Source organism: Pseudopodoces humilis, chromosome 3 (assembly GCF_049639895.1).
Source record: "Pseudopodoces humilis isolate 2021_Gansu_Grassland_sample_001 chromosome 3, ASM4963989v1, whole genome shotgun sequence".
NCBI lineage: Eukaryota > Metazoa > Chordata > Aves > Passeriformes > Paridae > Pseudopodoces > Pseudopodoces humilis.
Window position 1 is genome coordinate 78,354,654 of NC_142202.1, and position 18,493 is coordinate 78,373,146.

Here is an 18,493-nt window from a genome sequence, read left to right on the forward strand (position 1 = left end):
CTCTTGGAGCTCTGAGTTCAAAATCTTTTGACTTTGCCTTGCTTAGCCCAGTCTGTTGCGATTTGAAGAGTTTGTGCCTGCACTGTGGTCTTGCTTGTTTCGTCCTGGTCTCCAGGGCCCTTGCTGTGGAGATACCAGTGGGGCACACCTCCTGGTTCTGCTCCAGCATTCCTTCTGGAGCATGTTTGTCCCAAAAGGAAAAATACAGTGTGAACAAATACTTCTCCCCTCCTGTTTGTAAATGCCAATGTATAAAGATGTGTATATTTACATCTTAGGTTTAGAGAAATGAACTTTAAATTAAAAGATCTGTGAAGCTCATTCAGCATTGGCAGTCTTTGGTGAAATATTTCCTTTGTACCAGCTCCTGATTGTATGTAAATACTGTATGCAAACTCATGCCGATTTGGAGAAAACCACCTCTAAAATCATACTGCTTTAAATTATTATTATTTAAATAAAATCACTGAGTTTTGCAGCTGTTCTGACTGCCTTGGTGTAAATTCTCTATATTTATTTGAACTGTAGTCAAACTATTGGTGTCTTATAAATAATTTTAATGCTAATCTATTCATAAGCCAAAGGGCAAATTTCCCACTAGTAAAATCATGCCTTATGGCTTTGCTGAGATGAAATATATATTGTATGTTAACAATAGCTACAGGGTAGATACATCTTTGCAAATGTATCCAATTTTACAGTGGGTGTTTCTGGAATAATAGTTACTATCTGAGTAAGGTAATTGTAACAGTGTGTTCCAGGCGTTGCTGGATGACTCCGCATTATCAGCTTTGTACTGTAAAATGATTAGCCCAGGTGGGTAATGGCATGTTGTATCCCTTCATACAGATCTCATTAATACTGTTTGGAGCAGATGCTTCTTTTAATGAGTGGAGCTGAATGTTCAGGCAGGGTAAAGTAATGAGACGCCAGTTCCGAAGAAAAGACTGCTACCGCTAAGAATAATAAAAAGCTTAAAAATGGCTGTGGAATAATTCAAATCAATACAATCAAACAGGACTAGGTTTTACAATGGTGAAATGTGATCTGTTCTAAATGGAACCTATTAAGGGCAGTAAGTTATTTTCCTACATTTCTATGAGTGCCTTTTTTATTTTTCACATCTGTAAACATGCAATTTTAGTGAAAAATGATAAATAAGATAATAATACTACTTCCGTTCAATTATGTTAAGGCAGCTATTTTAAAAAATGCAGAACAGGTAGTTCTTGCCAAAGGCTATTAAATTTGAAAAATATTCATGCAAATTTGATGGCTTGCAGATATCTAAATATGAATAAGTAGATGCAGAATAAAACAGCTCTTTGAGAATTGCTGCTAATTGTCTAACGCGTTTGTAACAAAATAGTTAGGTGCATCTGTGAAGCTGTTTTTTCCTTTCATGGTTAGCAAATTACATTTACATTAAAAGAAATGCCTGTTGCCTAAGTAATTAACTTTTTCTTGTTATCCTAATACAAAACAAAAATAGTAAATGTACACTTAATTGTATGATAAAACTAATGGGTGTTTTAAAATTTTTTTTAATAAAATAAGTTCCATTTATCTTGAATGTATCAATAAATCTATATATATATTGATTTATACTGAATATAATTATTTTGATTTAATTACTATATTATCAAACTTACTATTAATTTTTTTTAGTTCAGCTTTTTGTAGAAATTGAAGAAATTTATTTTTTTTTTAAGAACTTCTAAATTACTGGCAGTTGCAGCCTTTTCAGAAACCTTTATTTGTGACCCTTACTTGAAGGAAATTTATTCAGTATATTTTAAGATAACTTTTCTGTGAATGTCATGAAAACAAGGTTGAAGTTTCTCTCAGATTTCCATGGCTCAATAATTTTTCTTTCCCTACTCTTTGATCATTTACATGGTAAGATGAGACTTACATGCATAACTGATAAAATTGCAAATTCCTAATATGAGAAGTTATCCAGAAAAATTTGATATCCAAAATCCAGAGTAAATTGTGAAAAAATCATCACTGCTAAAGAACAGCTCATAAAAAAAAAAGAGAAAACTGAGAAACAGATGTGTGTTTGTTTTAGAAATTAAGAGGTAAAAGGTACTACCCCCAGAATTAGGTGGCAAGGAAGCAAAATGGTTGCCTGTTTGTAAAGGCTTAAAGAAAAGATACTTGAATGGGTTCACGGAATAACTATTATCCCTGAGAGAGACGAGGAAAAAGTTGAGATAATAATGAGAATGAAGGAGGACAGAGAAGATTGGAGAGTAGCGTTAATCCAATTAAATCCCAAATCTATACTCTTGAGAACTCATTATTAAGAACAAGAGACCAGATTGTCAAGAAAGCAGATCTTGAGTGTCCTGGGAAAAAAGCTTGTCTCCTGGGAGTAAAGATATTAATGTGGAGTTGAACTTGAAGGAGACTATTGGGAATGAGAAAGAAGGCTCAGATTAATTTTCAGATTGTACAAATTACATGACCAGATTCTCATGGATGTGAAGTTTTATGCCCAGTAGTGGAAAGTTCCTGAAGTAGAGGTTTGCACAATTTATAGCGTATTCTTCCCTAGTTTAGAGGTGGGGGACAGAAATGTAGGGTGTTGAGATTTTCAGATGCCTTCAGAAGTGGTAGCAGGAAAGTTAACGGCTGTTAATGACAACAAAGCATTTATGAGTAAAAGAGTGTTTCTCAAGGTATGAACACTCTCCCTGGGCATCTTGCTCTCTGACCCAGATAACTACTGAGAAAGTGAATTATTATAAATTGTGTTTTGAATGTCTTGTCATTGAGCCATGTTTAGGGTTAATACATGTTTGTAGTCTCGGAGTAAGGAAGGAATGTTGGCCTCCTAATCATAGGATAGGGTGAAGAGCCCACACGACAATCATCTGGCTGGTTTTAAACCACACCTTCCTTTCCTTCTCCTTCTTCCTCTCCCCACTTAACTTAAGAAATAGACTAAATTATTAATCAGTTATACACCATAGTTGGTAGTGTTGTGTATCCCTTTCTCTGTGGCTGTGTCCTGTTTCAGTGGTGGGAAATTTTAAAGGATGGAAATATGCCAGGGTTGGGCATGTGCTGAATAGACTTTTCAGGACCAAAAGGATTTTTTTATAAGAATGACAGGTTTTGTGAACAACTGGGCTTAACCCAAGTTATTAGATCGCAAGTTAAATGAGCTTGATTCAATTGTGCTTATGTAACTATCAGCAATGGGCAAAGCCTCAACTGGTAATTATGCATCATTTGTGTGTAAAGGACAGCCGTTCTTCAGACATTTGTATTATTTCCATTGAATGTCTCAAAGAAGTAGTTTTAAGTGTTTTTCTTTTATTTGCATGAAATTGTCAAAATGAGGTGACACTTAAAGAAGAGATTTTGAACCAAAAACCTTACTTTAAAGATTAAAGTGACTGTTCTTAGTCCAGTCTTTCAATCTGCACACTGTGTTTTTATGATAAGGTCACAGGAAAAAAATGCAGTTTTTGTTTACATGCCATTGTCTCTTGTGGTCCTTCTTCATAATTATTTTAACTATCCTTTAGGGGAAAACAAGCTTGCCCATTTGAAACTACTGTACATCTGCCTCTGTATATGGAAGAATTTTGGTTGAGAATGAGGCTGCAATCCATGTGAAATTTATTTCACTGACTTTACTTTGAATAATTTAGCTAAGTGTAGATAGTATATATTTTGTCTGGAAACTGAAGTTGTGAAAGTTACTGAAATAGTTGCAGTAAAGCTTTTACTCCCCGTCAAGATTAAAAGCTCTAAATAAATAGCTTTTATAAACTACAGTATTAGTAGTTGTTAGGGACCTGCAGTTTGATCATTACTTGTGTAATGATAACATAATGTTAGAAGCTTCTGCAAAAGTATATAAAAAACACATAAACAGTTCAGAATTAAAATGTAAAAAGTGTCTTTCTAATGATTGCTGAAAGGAGCAATTCATAGATGTTAATCACTCTACACAGTATTCCTCTTAATTTTCTAAAAAGCAGATGCCTAATTCATGGTTTTATTTTGTGCATTTAGGTAAGAGAGGAAGAGGAGATGGGATGGGGAGGCAGGAATAACGTGTTTTGACATTAGAGAGTTGGGAGTTCAGGAGCTGTGAATTGTTGCTCACTCTGCATCTTAATAATTATCCTGTGCAGTTGTGTTTGCCATTAAATTTAGGATTATAAGATTAATACTTGCCTGTTTCCCAGAGCATTAGTACCCATAAATAGTATGCTTACTTGAGTTTCCATTTGAGAGTGTAAAAATAGAACTGGTAAGTTGAGTTCGGGTTAAGGGCACTTCTGGTTTGTTTAGCATGTCCCCTATCTCTAGATAAGGATATTCTAGCTCAGGGCAAGGAATGTCTAGGACAAGGTGGCCTCATTATCTCCACCTGTTGCTTGTCCTTTTCCCCTGTTTTCCCTACTGGACAGGCGCTGAGAGCATGTCTAGGCTTTGGCTAGCAGACTTTGACAGCAGAAAAGGAGCTGTCAGGTTTTGATAGCCAGACTTGTGGGTATTATCAGATAACTCATTCATTTTGTTTAACTGTTAGTTTTGAACCAGGAGAGGTCTCTCTTGATTAGGGACCACCATTCAAATGAGGTAGCATAGAGTGTAATGAACTGTTGGACTAATATACAGAACTATTGGATATAAATTATCCAATTTATATTTACTGGATATAAAAATACATCTGGTTTTGTGTTTGGTTTTTTTGCAGGGGGCTGGTGATGGTGTATTTATGTATGTATTACTAAGGGACATCTCTATCACTCTGTTGCTTCTTCATCTCCTGAAATCTTCCTTTTACAGTCATTGAGTCAATGCAGAGGAATTAATAAATAGGTGTGACAGAACCGGTTATCTCTTATCTGGATCCAAATTGACTTGAATGGCTAAAGAAAGCATTCTTACTCTAGGTTGTGGTTTCTCATTTATGTGTGCTTGCAACACTGTCAGGACTCTGAAAGAAGGGTTTTGTGTCCCTTCCTGAAGTCTTCAAGCAGCACTGCTGATGACATACTGTACAGGAAGTGTATTCTATGGCACACAGTTTTATGGTCACAATTCCAGGCTCTTTGAAAAATGCTACTTAGCTGATTATTCATATGTAACTGTTTGAGTATTTGGACTGATTGTCGTATAAACTTTTGTTTATTTATAAATAGTTAATGCATTAAAATGCTTATTATGTGCCTTGTGCTATGAATGCTAATCTTAGAATAGTCAACTGTAGTCCTAAAATGTTCTAATAAGATCCAGATAAAGGGTGTGCCTGCATATATATCTGATTTTCAAGCAACCAATATCAGTGATTACTGGCTTATTTATTTATTTTCCCTTCTCCCAGACCACTTTTAATAGTGGAACAGTACATTCTGTGCTGCTGGTTCTCCTGGGGGGGATTACAGACACATCCATGAAGCGTAACGGCTTATGTTCAGTCAGGGGAGAATGACATTCAGTTTGTGAAGCTGAACTATACAGATATCTAGGACATCCCTTTCTGTTGGAGCTGATCTGTTCTATGAGCACAAATGGCAGTTGTGTTCCTGCTGTGGCTTGTGCCGGTGATGAAGGCGGAATTGACCCAACATAGCTCTGGCCTAAATCAGTTCCAAGTTAAGGGGATCTCCTTTTTCAAAGCTGTGTTACTCTTTTAGTGACTGCTCTGTTATGGCCCTCCGCGTGAGACATTATGATTCACTTGCTTGTGGAAAGAAGCAATGTAACTTGTCATCTAATGCTGAATTAATTTGTTCTTCTTTCTTATATATTTTTTTTTAACCTGTTATTTCAGGCATGAATTTTGCCCTAAACCGCCAAGATATTTTCAGACATAAGTTTGTGGAGAGGGATGGAGCCAAAGAAGTTCAAGCAAGCTTGAAAATCTATCTGCAATAAATAATGATATAATAATAATTAGATAATAAGATTATAATGATAATAACAACAATAATAACAGTAAAAATTACGAAACAATTCACAAGTTCTGTCAAGCTCGAGATAAAGTTTGTTTAATCTTGCAGCTTTAAAAAAAGTAATCAGAATGTTATGCCATGCAGTTGTTTTTCAACAGTGTTCCTATTGCAAATTGTTAAATTTAAATTTAACAATAATTCATTCAAATTTGGGTGAAACAAAGAGAATCTGGTATTTAAAGTTAATCCATTAGTATACGAATTGTTGCTGGGTAATATATTTTCTAGCTTGTTAACAATTTTGTTTTACATCAGACAAATGATGCTGATCATAATGCACCATAAGAGCTCCTCAATATGTAGCAGCTGTAGTTTAATTTACCCTCTTTTGTAAGTCAAATAATGATTACAAGACAACTTTAAATTTAACCCATAAGGTTTAATATCCTTCTAAAAATAAAGAAACAAAACCCCCACAGCATTCAAACTTAATTAAAACCCTGAAAGACAGACAAGAAAAACACTGTAATTGGATAGTCTTTTTAAACCTTGCTAAATTCTTCATTTTACCAGCAGTTTCACAGTCTAATAATACTTTAGATAGAAAATGTAGTTTTACACTGGTTTTGAATTTGCCATCTGTTAAATTAATTAAAGCATCTTTATTTTTGATTTATAAAACAAGAAGTTTGAACTTGGTCTCAACTGCAATACTTTATTAGGAGAAATTATAGTAGTTTCCACAATTCTTACACATTTTTCTATGGTCCTTAGTGTTGCTGTTGTCTCCTTTGTTGAAAAACTACCCCAGGTGACGGGATACTACAAAGTTGTATAATGATGCAACATTATTTCTGTAATTTTTGCTATCCTGTTCGTTATCTGACCTAATTCTTTGTTTGCTGATTTGTTTTGTTTTGTTCTGTTTGTTTGCTTGTTTGGCTGCAGCTTTTGTTCCGTTGCTCTCATGATCCCTAAAAAATCTGCATGAGCTTTTTCAGCTGACAGTTAATTTAGAACCTTGTAAGGTGGGGAAGTGTGGTCACATCTCTTCTCCTCCTGGCTGTGGTACCCTTTGGCTATCAAAACTTGCAGTGTTTGTTGCTGTAGTTTTGGGCTTATTGAAGATTTCTTTAGTAAATTTCATCTGCAGATCCACTGCCTCACTTTTGATGATGTTCAGGGCCTTAACAGTCACAAAATAACTCCTCTGAACCTTGCATTGTCAAGGGGAACAAATGAAAAGGGAAGGTTACATTCAGAGTTTAAAGGAGAGTGGTTGCAGGCAAGAATAAGAAAAAGATTTTGATGCTGAGCAAGATAACTGTGGAGGAGACAGTCAAGTAGTAAAAATTATGGAGACTGAAAAGCTCTATAAGCTGTGTGGTATCAGCTTGCAGTGGTGACTTGACAAGGTTGCTTTGTTATCTGGAATACCACCTCAACAAATCTTGTGGAAATTAAATTCTTTGTTCTGAAATAAGCAGGGTGATTGGTGAAGATCAATTCATCAGTGCCTGGAGGTATTTAGAAGACATGTGTATGTGACACTTCAGGACATGGTTTAGTGGTGGACTTGGCAGTGTTAGGCTTACATTTGGACTCAATTATCCTAAAGGTCTTTTCTGGCTGAAATGATGCTATGAGTATCAAAATCAAGCACAGCTCTTCCATTTTGCTATATGAGGTGATCAATAAGACAAGATTTATGTTTTTTTTTTCTGTACTAGCACTGAGTCAGGGCAGTGGTAGCTTGGACTAATGATCCAGAACATGAAGGTGGATGTTGGAAACCTTCTGATTTCTCACAAAATCAGATGTTGGTGTAGCAGATAAACCAGGATAACTTTCTTGACTGTAACGTAAATATTTAAAAACATTCATTTTGTTTAGGTTTGTTTAGGAAAGATGCAAGATAAAATATGAGGAATAACATTTTATTTTCCAAATAAATGAAAGATAGAAAATTGTTACAGGATTCATATTTTTTAAAAAATCACTACAGGATTCTTAAAGAAAACTTCTGTATTACTGCTGAATCTGCTGTAGATGCCTGATTAGAGTTGTCATGATGAGCACACTTTAACATCTAATGCAAACTGAGTGTCTTGACCTCCATAATAAGAGTTTAACTAAGACAGTTTTGAAGCAGATGGAACTGGTCACTTCACATCATGGAGACACCTTACAATTGTGGAAGTTAACCAGAAGTTGAATTCTACTGTCTTACGAGGGTGGAGAATTGGTGGAGCATTTTAACAGGTGACAAACCCAAGGGCTTCTGAGTGTACTAAGAGATATCCAAGATACATTTATGTACTAAACAAGAGCCTAGTAGCAGTATTTTAATACTGAGGGGAAAAAATGTCTTGATTTTAGAAGCCAAGTTTGGATCAATCATGCTAAAGCTTTGGTTTAAATTTGAATTATTATGATTATAATGAGAGGTAAAAATAGATCAAAAATACAGGTTTTCTCTTTATTAAATGACAGATTAGTTGCCTCTATGAGCTGTAGCTAATAGAATTACTCAGAATTACTGTGGTTGAGGAACACAGTCTGCAGTATAGATGAGGAATGGGATTTCCTCTGAGTTCAGCCATTTTGATAGGAGTTGGTATAAGGGAAAAATTGTGGTTTTGGCCTAGAAAGACTGGTACATCTCATGCTTCTGGACTTTGACAAAATTTCTATTTATTAGAGAGAGAGTGAGGGTAAGAAAATTGCTAGAATTCTAGGATAGGTAAAGAACAGACTGAAAGAAAATGGCAGTGGATGGTTTTGAAAGCAAATGCATACACAAGTAGAGATCCTGAATATTAATTTTGTTTTATCATTAAGTGTTTTGAAACAGAATCCAAATATGTTCTGATAAACAAATGAGGGACATCAGCCACTGAATTCACTGAGGAGCAGAATAATAAAACTGGAAGAATATTTAGTAGTAGAAAATGCAAGGTCATGACTGAGAAATATTGGAGCTGGAGGCTGCTAATTGGAAATGACTGTCACTCACAATCTAAGGGATTTTTTTTTTTTTGTTTAAAATGCTGTGGAGATCACTGATGGCATTCTTTAACCTATAAATAAGTGAGAGAAGTACAAAATGTTGGTATACTCACAGCAGACTAACTTCCAAAGGTCTATGTGTGTGTTTTTTAAGAAATTATTTGGAATTTGGACTGTTGAATACATAGTTCTACAGCAGCTTCTGCATGTAGCAAGCAGTGTTTCTTGCTGGCTGCAGTGCTGTGTACTCATGCAAATGATAACGTGTGTGCAACTTTGGAGAGGGTGATTTGTGACAGAACTGTCAGTGTGCTGGTTAAAAAGACACTGTTTCCTTTTGTTTACATGTTGAAAATAATATTACAAGTCTTCTTGTAAGTTCCTGTGTTAGAGTCCTTTATCATCCTTGAGGAGACATCCTTTGAAGCAGCAACCACTGCCAGCAGCAATTAATAGAAGAAAGCAAGCTGAGCCATCCCCATTTATCAGGATTTAGGGTCTTTTGCTCCATGTGCTACAGGCCAGCTTCAAACTTTTCTAATTTAACTTACTCTAAATCCAGCACAGTCTGGATTCGGGTCAGGACATGGAACTGCAGCAGCTTAGTGACACAGATAGATCATCTCCTACTGTCAGTGGATAAAGGGCAGTCATTAATTTTCATTCTCCTGGCCTTTTCCTCACTGTTTGATGCATTTGGCTAGCAGTTGATGCTTTCTTGCCAGGAGGGAGTGGCAGGGTCCAAAGTAAAACACTTGTGTGACTTGGCCTCATCTTGGATGATCCATGTACAGAGTGGTGATGCACTCGTGGTTTTTGAAATGTTGCCAATCATAAAAGAAAATTAAGAATCTGAAAATCATATTTGCAGCAGGATTTGTAGTTGCCTCTGTGTCGGTGAGCATATTTGAGATGCTAATTGCTGTTCGGATTTGGGTAATGCTTATTTGTGTGGGAGGGCAGCACTTTCACAAGACTGAATTCCAGGCTGTGTAATGAACTCCCTTCGGAATGGAGAGCTGCTATGTATTTTGTGCTTAGAGTTGATGGAATTTCTTGTATTTTGCATTCTTTAATGTGATAGTACAGACACAAGCATATTTAGAAAGGAAAATGAAAAAAAGTAGTGATGGCAGTGCTGTGTCGAAATAAATAGTCTTTGATATAGCCTGTCTAAAGAAATACTGCAGGGCAAAGAAAGCTCCTAGAGGAGCTGAATTTTTAAGCTTCCTTTGAAACAGTATTTCTAATCCATTTGCTACTTGTAGGTTTTTTTTCAGAAAATCACTTGTGTGCTGAACTCAAGCTCAGAAGATAGGATCTTAAAGTTTGAAGAAGCTGTGTTATATTTTTATATTATACTCAAGGTTTTAAAAGCACAAAATTAACATATGTAAGCTTACTGCTGAGATGGTTGCTGTCATTTTGGCTGAGAGAAAGAAGTTAAACATAGATAAAGCGCATCACAAAATCAAAGTTGGAGGCAAAACTTCTGTGAACATAGGCAATCAATGTTGTGGTAAATGTGTTTTGGTAAGCACTACACCCTGTGTAGTGAGGTACTGTGTTGGGGGAGTATTTAAAATCCAGTTTTGTGAATCCTAATAATTTGGAAAAGAGTGCAGGGGCCACATGGGTACAGTGGGTACAGTGTCAGATTTGGAGATCAGGAAATGCAGTTCTGTTCTTGTCCCTTAATCTCAATGACCATAGATTGACTGACACCAAGTAATTTACCTTATTTTATGCATTAAGTAATATCTTCCTGAAATGTACTTTCAAATTTAATGATGAAAAATGCTAAACCTCCACATAAAGGAGAAACCTCCATTTTTAACTTTGGATTTTCAGTGTAGCTCATGTCAGCTTCAAAATTGTGTAAAAACCAAAAATTTAACCACCACCACCAAAACAAACTCAACTGAAAATGGAAGTCTAATAAAAAAATTCTTTTAGCTTGTCTTTGGGGCCCAACTGATGTGGATTGCACAATACAGGATCTCTGTGGAGGTAAATGAGCTTTTGATACAGTTGCCTTTATTTGGGTATGCTAAAAATAATTGATTTCTGAAAACTATTTGATGGTTGACATTTTTTGAAGTTTAAAAATTAAAGTTACTAATACTCTGGTAAGTGATTTGGAGATCTGTTTGTCTAATACCAAGAACTGTCACTCTGTTAATGAAATTTTCATCCTATTTCCTGAATTATTGTGTAGTAATATTAATATAGAATTAATAACAGACCTTGCCTCAGGATCAGAAGTGAATTAAAAGTAGCTTCTAATGTAACTAGATTTTATCATTTCTATGGCTAGATATTTTATCTGTTTGTGAGATTAATCTGCATGGATGCTGTGACCCTCTATTTGTCAGAATTTCTTGGTTTGTAGTGGTTGCACTGACAGTTTTGAGAGATGATGTTTGTAGCTCAAACATATTTCTCTTCTTCCATGTATAGTTTTCAGAGGTGAATGAGTAATTCTGTTATTGCTCTTATTGCTGCTCTGCCTTTGTTATTTTATTTACTTGTCTGGTTTTACATTCGGATTGAGCCATCTGATGTAGGACCATGTCATCTTGTGTACTTGCCCAGGAACTAAAACAATGGGGCCTGGTTACTAATTGGAGCTTTTGGGTGCTCACACAATAGAGGTAATTAGTAATAAATGTACAGCTGTAATAGCAAGTAGTGTTGACAGTGGGCAGTGCAGTGCATGACAGTTAAGTTCCTGTGTTCTGTCTCTAGTGAATGTGTTTGAGAAATCATCGCTCTTCTTTCTTTGCCTTTGTGGTGTTGCCCAGAGGCGTGTTCTCTATTCTGGTGTAAGTGCTTATCTGCTAATACCTTAATTAACTTCTTAAAATATAAATGGCCTTGGTACATGGAAATAATATTCAGAAATACACTGTTCAGCAGTCTGCAAGATTTCTCCATGAATGCTTGTAATGTCATCTGAAGAAAACTTTAAACCTGATATTAAGCACAAGAACTTAAGCTTTTTGAGTGAAACAAGCAAGCAAAAAACTTCAACCAACCACCCAGCTCAAATCCCTCATTAACTGATAAATTCAGTTTCACCAAAACCTTACCTATCTCTTGCTTCTTGCACATTTTCAATTATTAGCTGCTCATAGAACACTTCTGTTTGTCAGTCCATACTTGACCAAATTTTTTTCTGTCTTTTGTTGGTAGTAATTAGAACTTTGATAAATTCTGTTGTTTGGACCACATTCAGAGTTTTATTTCAGTAGTTTATTAAATTGGGAGATTAGAGGAGCTTTCAGCCATTCAGCTAAAAAAGCCTCAAAAAAACTATTTCCAAAATGAGACATATCTGGATCAGTTTAATGTCTTAAGCAGGGAACTTGTTCAGATCCTAAGTTAGACATGTATATTACCATGAGACCCAGACAGATAGGTCTACATAAAAGTAATTCACTGCCCTGAGACAAGATTTTTTTCTGTCTTCAAAGTCAGCAATTGCTGTTTCTCAGCATCTCTCTGAAGTAAGATACAGAATCATAGAAATCATAGGATCATAGATTGATTTGGATTGGAAGGGACCATCCAGATCATCTAGTTATGGAGGAAGATGGCATGCAGAGAGGTATACTTAACAAAACCTTTGTTTGCATACAGAATACCCATGAAAATTCTCCGTGGGCTTTAAAAGGTCTATTACATGGACTCAGTTGAAGAATTGTAGCCCTGAAGTGTTTGGCCATGAGAAAGGAATATCTAAGGTGTGGCCTAGTTAAAATGCTGTAGCAACTAAGCACTCACAGCCACTTATTCTCTCCTGTCTGTAACAGGATGGGGGAGAAAATCAGAAGACTGAAAGTGTGAAAGATCAAGGGTTGAGAAAATATAAGGAAAAGTAAGGAATTTTTACTACTTTCCATTGGCAGGCAGGTATTTTGCCATTTCTAGGAAAGCTGGGCTTCATGATGTTCAACAGTGACTTGGGAAGAAAAACACCGCAACTCCAAATGTCCCCTTCTTCCTCCTCCTCCCATTTTTTATTGCTGAGAACTACATCATATGGTCTGGGATATCTCTTTGGTTAGTTTACAGATTTAAACTTTTAAATGTAAAAAAATCATTTTAAAATATGTGTTTTTATAATATCTGTCATGATTACTTGTTTTTAACACTTAATATAAAACAAAGTAATAGAGATTTTGAGGATATACCTGTAATTATAATATCTTAACACTGCCTTTCCAGGTACATGATGCTGATCGATGGCAAGAATGAAGTTTATATGATTGATAGAGACAATTCCATTTTTCATGTGTCCAACCTGGAGTTTCCGTTTCGTAAAGATCTTCGCACACATCTAACAAACACTCTTCTAGATGGGGTAAGGAGCATATTGTGTAATTATTGTAACAATTTCAGTGCTGTTTGCTTCTGTTCATAAACAGCATTTTTAATTAATAAACAAATTTTTAGGCCTGGATCGGTGAATCATAGAATTTCAGGAGAAATATAAATTCAGTCACTGGCTGAATGTGGGAGTTGCATTTTGTCAGAAACGACTTACCTACAGAATAGTACTGATGACTGCTCTGGGGGGAGCTGTTTGTCTTTGAAATAAATCAAGGTATTGAGATCACATTCTCTGAATATGAGAAAAGGCTTGAAGAGAAGCTAAAAGAATTTATTGCAGAACTTCATCTCTTGCTAGACCTTTATATTTTAGAATAGTAATCATGGTCAATTTTATACAGCTCATGGAATATACTTCTAAAATTTGATAAATTAATCATGTTTTGATACACTTCTGTGAATTGATATCTTTGTTGCTGTCACCTTTATTTTCAGCTGATCTGAATTTTTGAATGATTTAGAAATGCCTTAGTTATACTTCTTTAAGGCTAGAACATTTCTAAGTTGCTATGCTAATTTAAATTACGTAAACTTGCTAATGAACTTTTTGAGCCAGTTGTTAAACAAGCTGTAAAACATACGGATTTGTCTTTTGGAGGCTGGGCTGGACTAAGTTTGGTGGCAAACTTTTCAGAGCCACAGCCACAAGAAGAAATTACTTCTTTCTTGACTGTCCTATTTCACATGACCAAGAGAATTTCACTAGCTCTTTTGCTAATAGATCAATGCAGTTTCCTATTTTATTTCAGTAGTATTGGAGACTCTACATTTCTGTAACTCCAGCTTGATGAAGTATTTTTGTACCTGAGATCTTCCATATTGATCCTCTGAAGCCTAATGCACTTTTCAGCCATATTGTCTGTATTTACTTTCTTTCCTTTCTTAGGCCCTTGTTGTCAGCATTCTACTTGAAATGTCGCTTCTGTGAATGATGTGTCTTACTGAACACACATTTACATGTGAAGCATGTATAAATTGAATCTGCGAGGATAATTGCAAGGAACAATGTACTGTCTCAGGGACAGAGAAGCAGATAATGGAATATTTTCTACCAGCTCTGCTTCACTGAAAAATTGAGAGCATAGTGCAAGAAATGCCATGCTGTCAGCTCAGAAGTGGTTGCACAAGCTGTTGTGTCTGGTAGGAGCCTCTTCAGCCAGGCGGCTTCCTAATGATATACATAATATTTTTCATAATGACATACGTTAGGTTCCATACTTTTGAGATAAAAAGCTTGGTATTGCTGATTTTTCCCTTGCTACTTCTAAGACTCTTGAGAAAGTAATGACTTACTAGTGTCCATACAGTGCACTCCTAGTTCTTGAGGGAAATAGCTGCTCTTACATTTATTTATTTAATTATTCTCTGTATTTCAAAACAGATGTTTTAGTGAAGGTGGCTGATATGTACATGGTGGAAGACAGGGATATTGAGATAAGTGTATAACGTAGCAGTGGGGCATGGAAGAAGGTCTCTGATCTGGTGTGTTGTGTTCCCCAGATTTATAGGTTAAATCTCTTAACAATAACTGAAGTACTCTCAGGTTCCCAGAGTATGAACTATAACTTTGCTTAATTTGTTGTTCTGTAAAAGTTTGACTTTTAATAGTGCGGTTTGGTGTTTCACTTTATTGGCATAAACTCAGTCTTAGTGTGACTTCTTTTCTTCCACCCACACTTTTTTTTTTTAAAAAGAAAGTGAAAAGCAAAATGACATGAAATGAAAATGTTCTGACTGAATGAAGTACCATGAAATAAAACTAAAACCTTTCAATGGATAAATACTTTCCATAGTAGAGATTTCTAAATTTGTTTTGGTATGGTCAGTTAAATAAAAAGCTGTTGCTGGAATATTTTTTTTTCAGTTGAGATTCCTTTAACATGTTTAAGGATAAGACTTGCCTATTATCAGAAGAGCTTAACTTTGTAATTGAATATTTGTTTAATGTTGATGCCAAATGAAAATTTCCATGAATGATCCTTTACTCTAGATATATGCATGATTGATTTTATTTTATTTTTTAAATCCGTGGGAAGAAGTTGGCTTTTTCTCTTTTAACATATTTTGCTAATTAGTGCTTGAAGGGCTGTTGAAGTTAATTCTTTAATTACAGGCTGAAGTAGTTCATACTTACTGTCCTTGAAGTAGCTTTCTCTCTTTCAGGGAATGAAAGTATAGAATGAGCTGGTCTAATCAATATTGCTTTACAGTATTCTTAAAAATATGAGAAAAAAAGGAAAGAGAAAACAGAAATATCAGTGCCATGCAGCAAACAACTACTGGGTTTAAGAATACAAAAGATTAATGTCCCCCTAACATTATTTAGAATGACAGTATACATGAAACTTTCATAAAGGCAATTTCCATGCATTCAGGGATCTATTAACTTGCTTTAAGGCCTCTGGTGTAAGCCTTTCATGTGGTTGTCTTTGAGAATTTCAGATGCATTTGTGGTTCACTTCAGGCTGAAATTACTTGCAAACAGTTCTTATGATCAGTTACATCTCGGGTGATGACAGATCTGCAATGCTCTGTGCTCATCTCCAGCTTTTCAGTTGCAGTTGTTCTACTGTCATGGAAGAAAGTTTTCTGCAAAGCTCATTAAAGCTAATTTAAATTTCACCTACAGGTGACTAGTATGACTTATTCCTTTAGAAGCCAAGTGTTCTGCATCCGTAGTGCTATCTGAGGGAATGCATAGAGTTTTGTTCAAATGTTTTGGCTGTCATGGAAAAAAATCTAGCTATTTTCAGGAGCTTTCTTGGCATTGTGCTTAGCTTTGGAACAGTTGAGTGGAAAAGACAGAGGCATCCTGAGGCTTGAAATAACTTTTACAATTTTAATACAATTTTTTAACCTTTTTTTTTTTTTAAATATAAAAATGCTGTTCACACTTGAAGACCTAGAGGGCCAGGAATTCCATAAAGGGAGAGGAAGATAAAGATTCATTTATGTTTTTGTATCAGTAGAAACCTAACCTATTTGTAAGCTGTCTCAGAAGTTGCAGAACTTAAAACTTGAGTTTGCAAAAGCTGGTGCAAAATAGATTTATGCAAAATAGATTTAAGAAAAAAGGCAAGAAACAAAGCCTGTTTTCATTCCTGAAATACAGCAGTGACTAGAATTGTGTTAAAGATAAATGGATAAAGGATTAAGAAAAGGCACAGGAGGAAAAGGAACAACAAACAGATGCATTATTAGATCTGATTCCATACTCTGTGTCAACAAAAAATACATTCTGCAAGCGGCTGGTAAAATTGGATCCTTTGCTTTGATTGAATTTTGGATTATTTTCAGTCTGAGTTACTCTCTAGAGATGTGATTCAAGGCAAAAAGTCCATGATCTCTCAGTCCAGCACCGTTCTTCTGGTATTTGTCCAGCAAAAAGCTCTTAGCACTGTTGCAGGTCTAATATACTGTACAATTGTGCTTTGCAACACCACAAGATCGAGGAGAGTAACACCAGCGCAGTGTTTCCAGATTACATTGCATTAATTGATCACTGGACCTTGTTCTTCAGGCCCATGGTTTAAGGGGATACCTAAACCAGCAGCTAATGGACAAGTGCTAATAGCAGAGGTAGTTTTAAAGCACACAATACTGGCTGTAAATCTGCATGGAGTCTGTAGAGAGAACAGCATGGATGCAGGTGTGGCTTATGGATACTTCTATGTTGTGTTAACATGTCATGTGAGTGGATTTGGGTTTAAATTTTTAGTTATCTAAAAATTGGCTTAAATATAGTCTTATAGTTTCAGGTTATTACTCAGGTCAGAACGAGTGATTTTAATTGTGGTCATTTCTCAAATACTGCATTTTCCCATCTTCTCTGAAGTTGTCTCTGGGGTCTATTCCTTGGTGTATTTTCCAATTCTGATAATTTCAAGGAAGATTCTGAAATCTGACTGTAAAATAATGATGTGTTAGAGCATTTCTAATCTGAACCATTCTTGTGCTCACTTTACAGCTTTTGCCTTATGACAGTTGTATTGGCGTAACTAATGGAGCAGGGAATGTTGTTGTTATGATGGAGTTGTGCAGTGCAGGAATTTGTCATCTCATCTTCTAAGGAATATTGTGCTACTGTTTTTTGCTCTAGTAGCTGGGATTTCAGTCAGGATGTCAAAGAGAACAGGAGGCAGGGGAGGGGGGAAAAGAAGGGAGGAGGTGAGGAAAAAGACTTGTTTGATCAGTAATAGAATAAAAATGTTTACATGTCTGAAGCAGAGAAAAAGTTAAAAATAAACACTTCAAAGGATGTTTAAAAACAGTTCTTGGTCCTCTTTGTTGTATTTTATAATCCTTCTTAAACTGAATATGCAGAGATTCAGGTTTTTAAAAGTAGGCATAAAATCTTGTAATACCAGGCATTGAAATGTTTTCAGGGTTTTGCATACAATTGCTAGCTTTGCATCAAAGCTGAGGTTCTGAATATGCATACTGAGAAAGTGAGTCCTTAAATCCTAAATATGTGCTCAATTAAATGTGTTTCCAAACAGTTGTTTCACCTGCCAGTTCAGCTGAGAGTTAATGAAAAAGCAAAATTCTTTTGTGTCACTGTTACTATGTTATTTGTTTCACCTGATTACTATCCGGAATTTCAGGTGGGTTTTTTATCCTGGGGTTTTTTTCCCCTTGCATTATATCTTTACGCCCTCTTCCAAGTTTGCATATCATGCCTTCTGTCTCTTGAGTCCTACCCATCTGTTCTCCTAGTTAGTTATAAAATTTATTGTCAAAGAAGGCATTGCAGCATTGTGTCTGTTGTTCCTCAAAGAGCTCACCAGTGTCCTACCTAAATCGTGGGCACTAGCAGAATGGCATTTTGTTACATCACTTCTATGTAGACCTTTTTTGCACATGTTGACAGTGCCTGTGACTAAATTTTTAGAGGTAAGATACTGTAATATTACAAAGAAATAGCTTTCACTTGTTGGATTAATGCTATTTTTAATTTTTTTTAAAAATTATGCATAATGATGTATAAGGTCAACTCAGGTATTGATTCACAGCACCGTGAATGCTGCACATGGCTTTGAAATCCCAGTCTCTCCCTCAGTGTTGTGTTTACAGAAGATGAGTTTCCAAAATATTAAGTAGGCAACTTAGATTTCCTAGTGGTTTTTGAGAACAACATGTTCTTGTCTTCTAGTTTAGATTAA

At 35.6% G+C, this 18,493-nt stretch overlaps 1 protein-coding gene across 2 annotated transcripts in view; it reads left to right on the forward strand.

The window, feature by feature from the left end:
- RNGTT (RNA guanylyltransferase and 5'-phosphatase) overlaps positions 1 to 18,493 on the forward strand; it is a 171,845-nt gene that overhangs the window by 30,857 nt on the left and 122,495 nt on the right. For both annotated transcript variants that reach the window (XM_005518195.3, XM_014263722.2), the window contains exon 9: positions 13,167 to 13,302. In XM_005518195.3, coding sequence (XP_005518252.1) covers positions 13,167 to 13,302 — 136 coding nt within the window. The remainder of the gene's footprint in view (positions 1 to 13,166; positions 13,303 to 18,493) is intronic.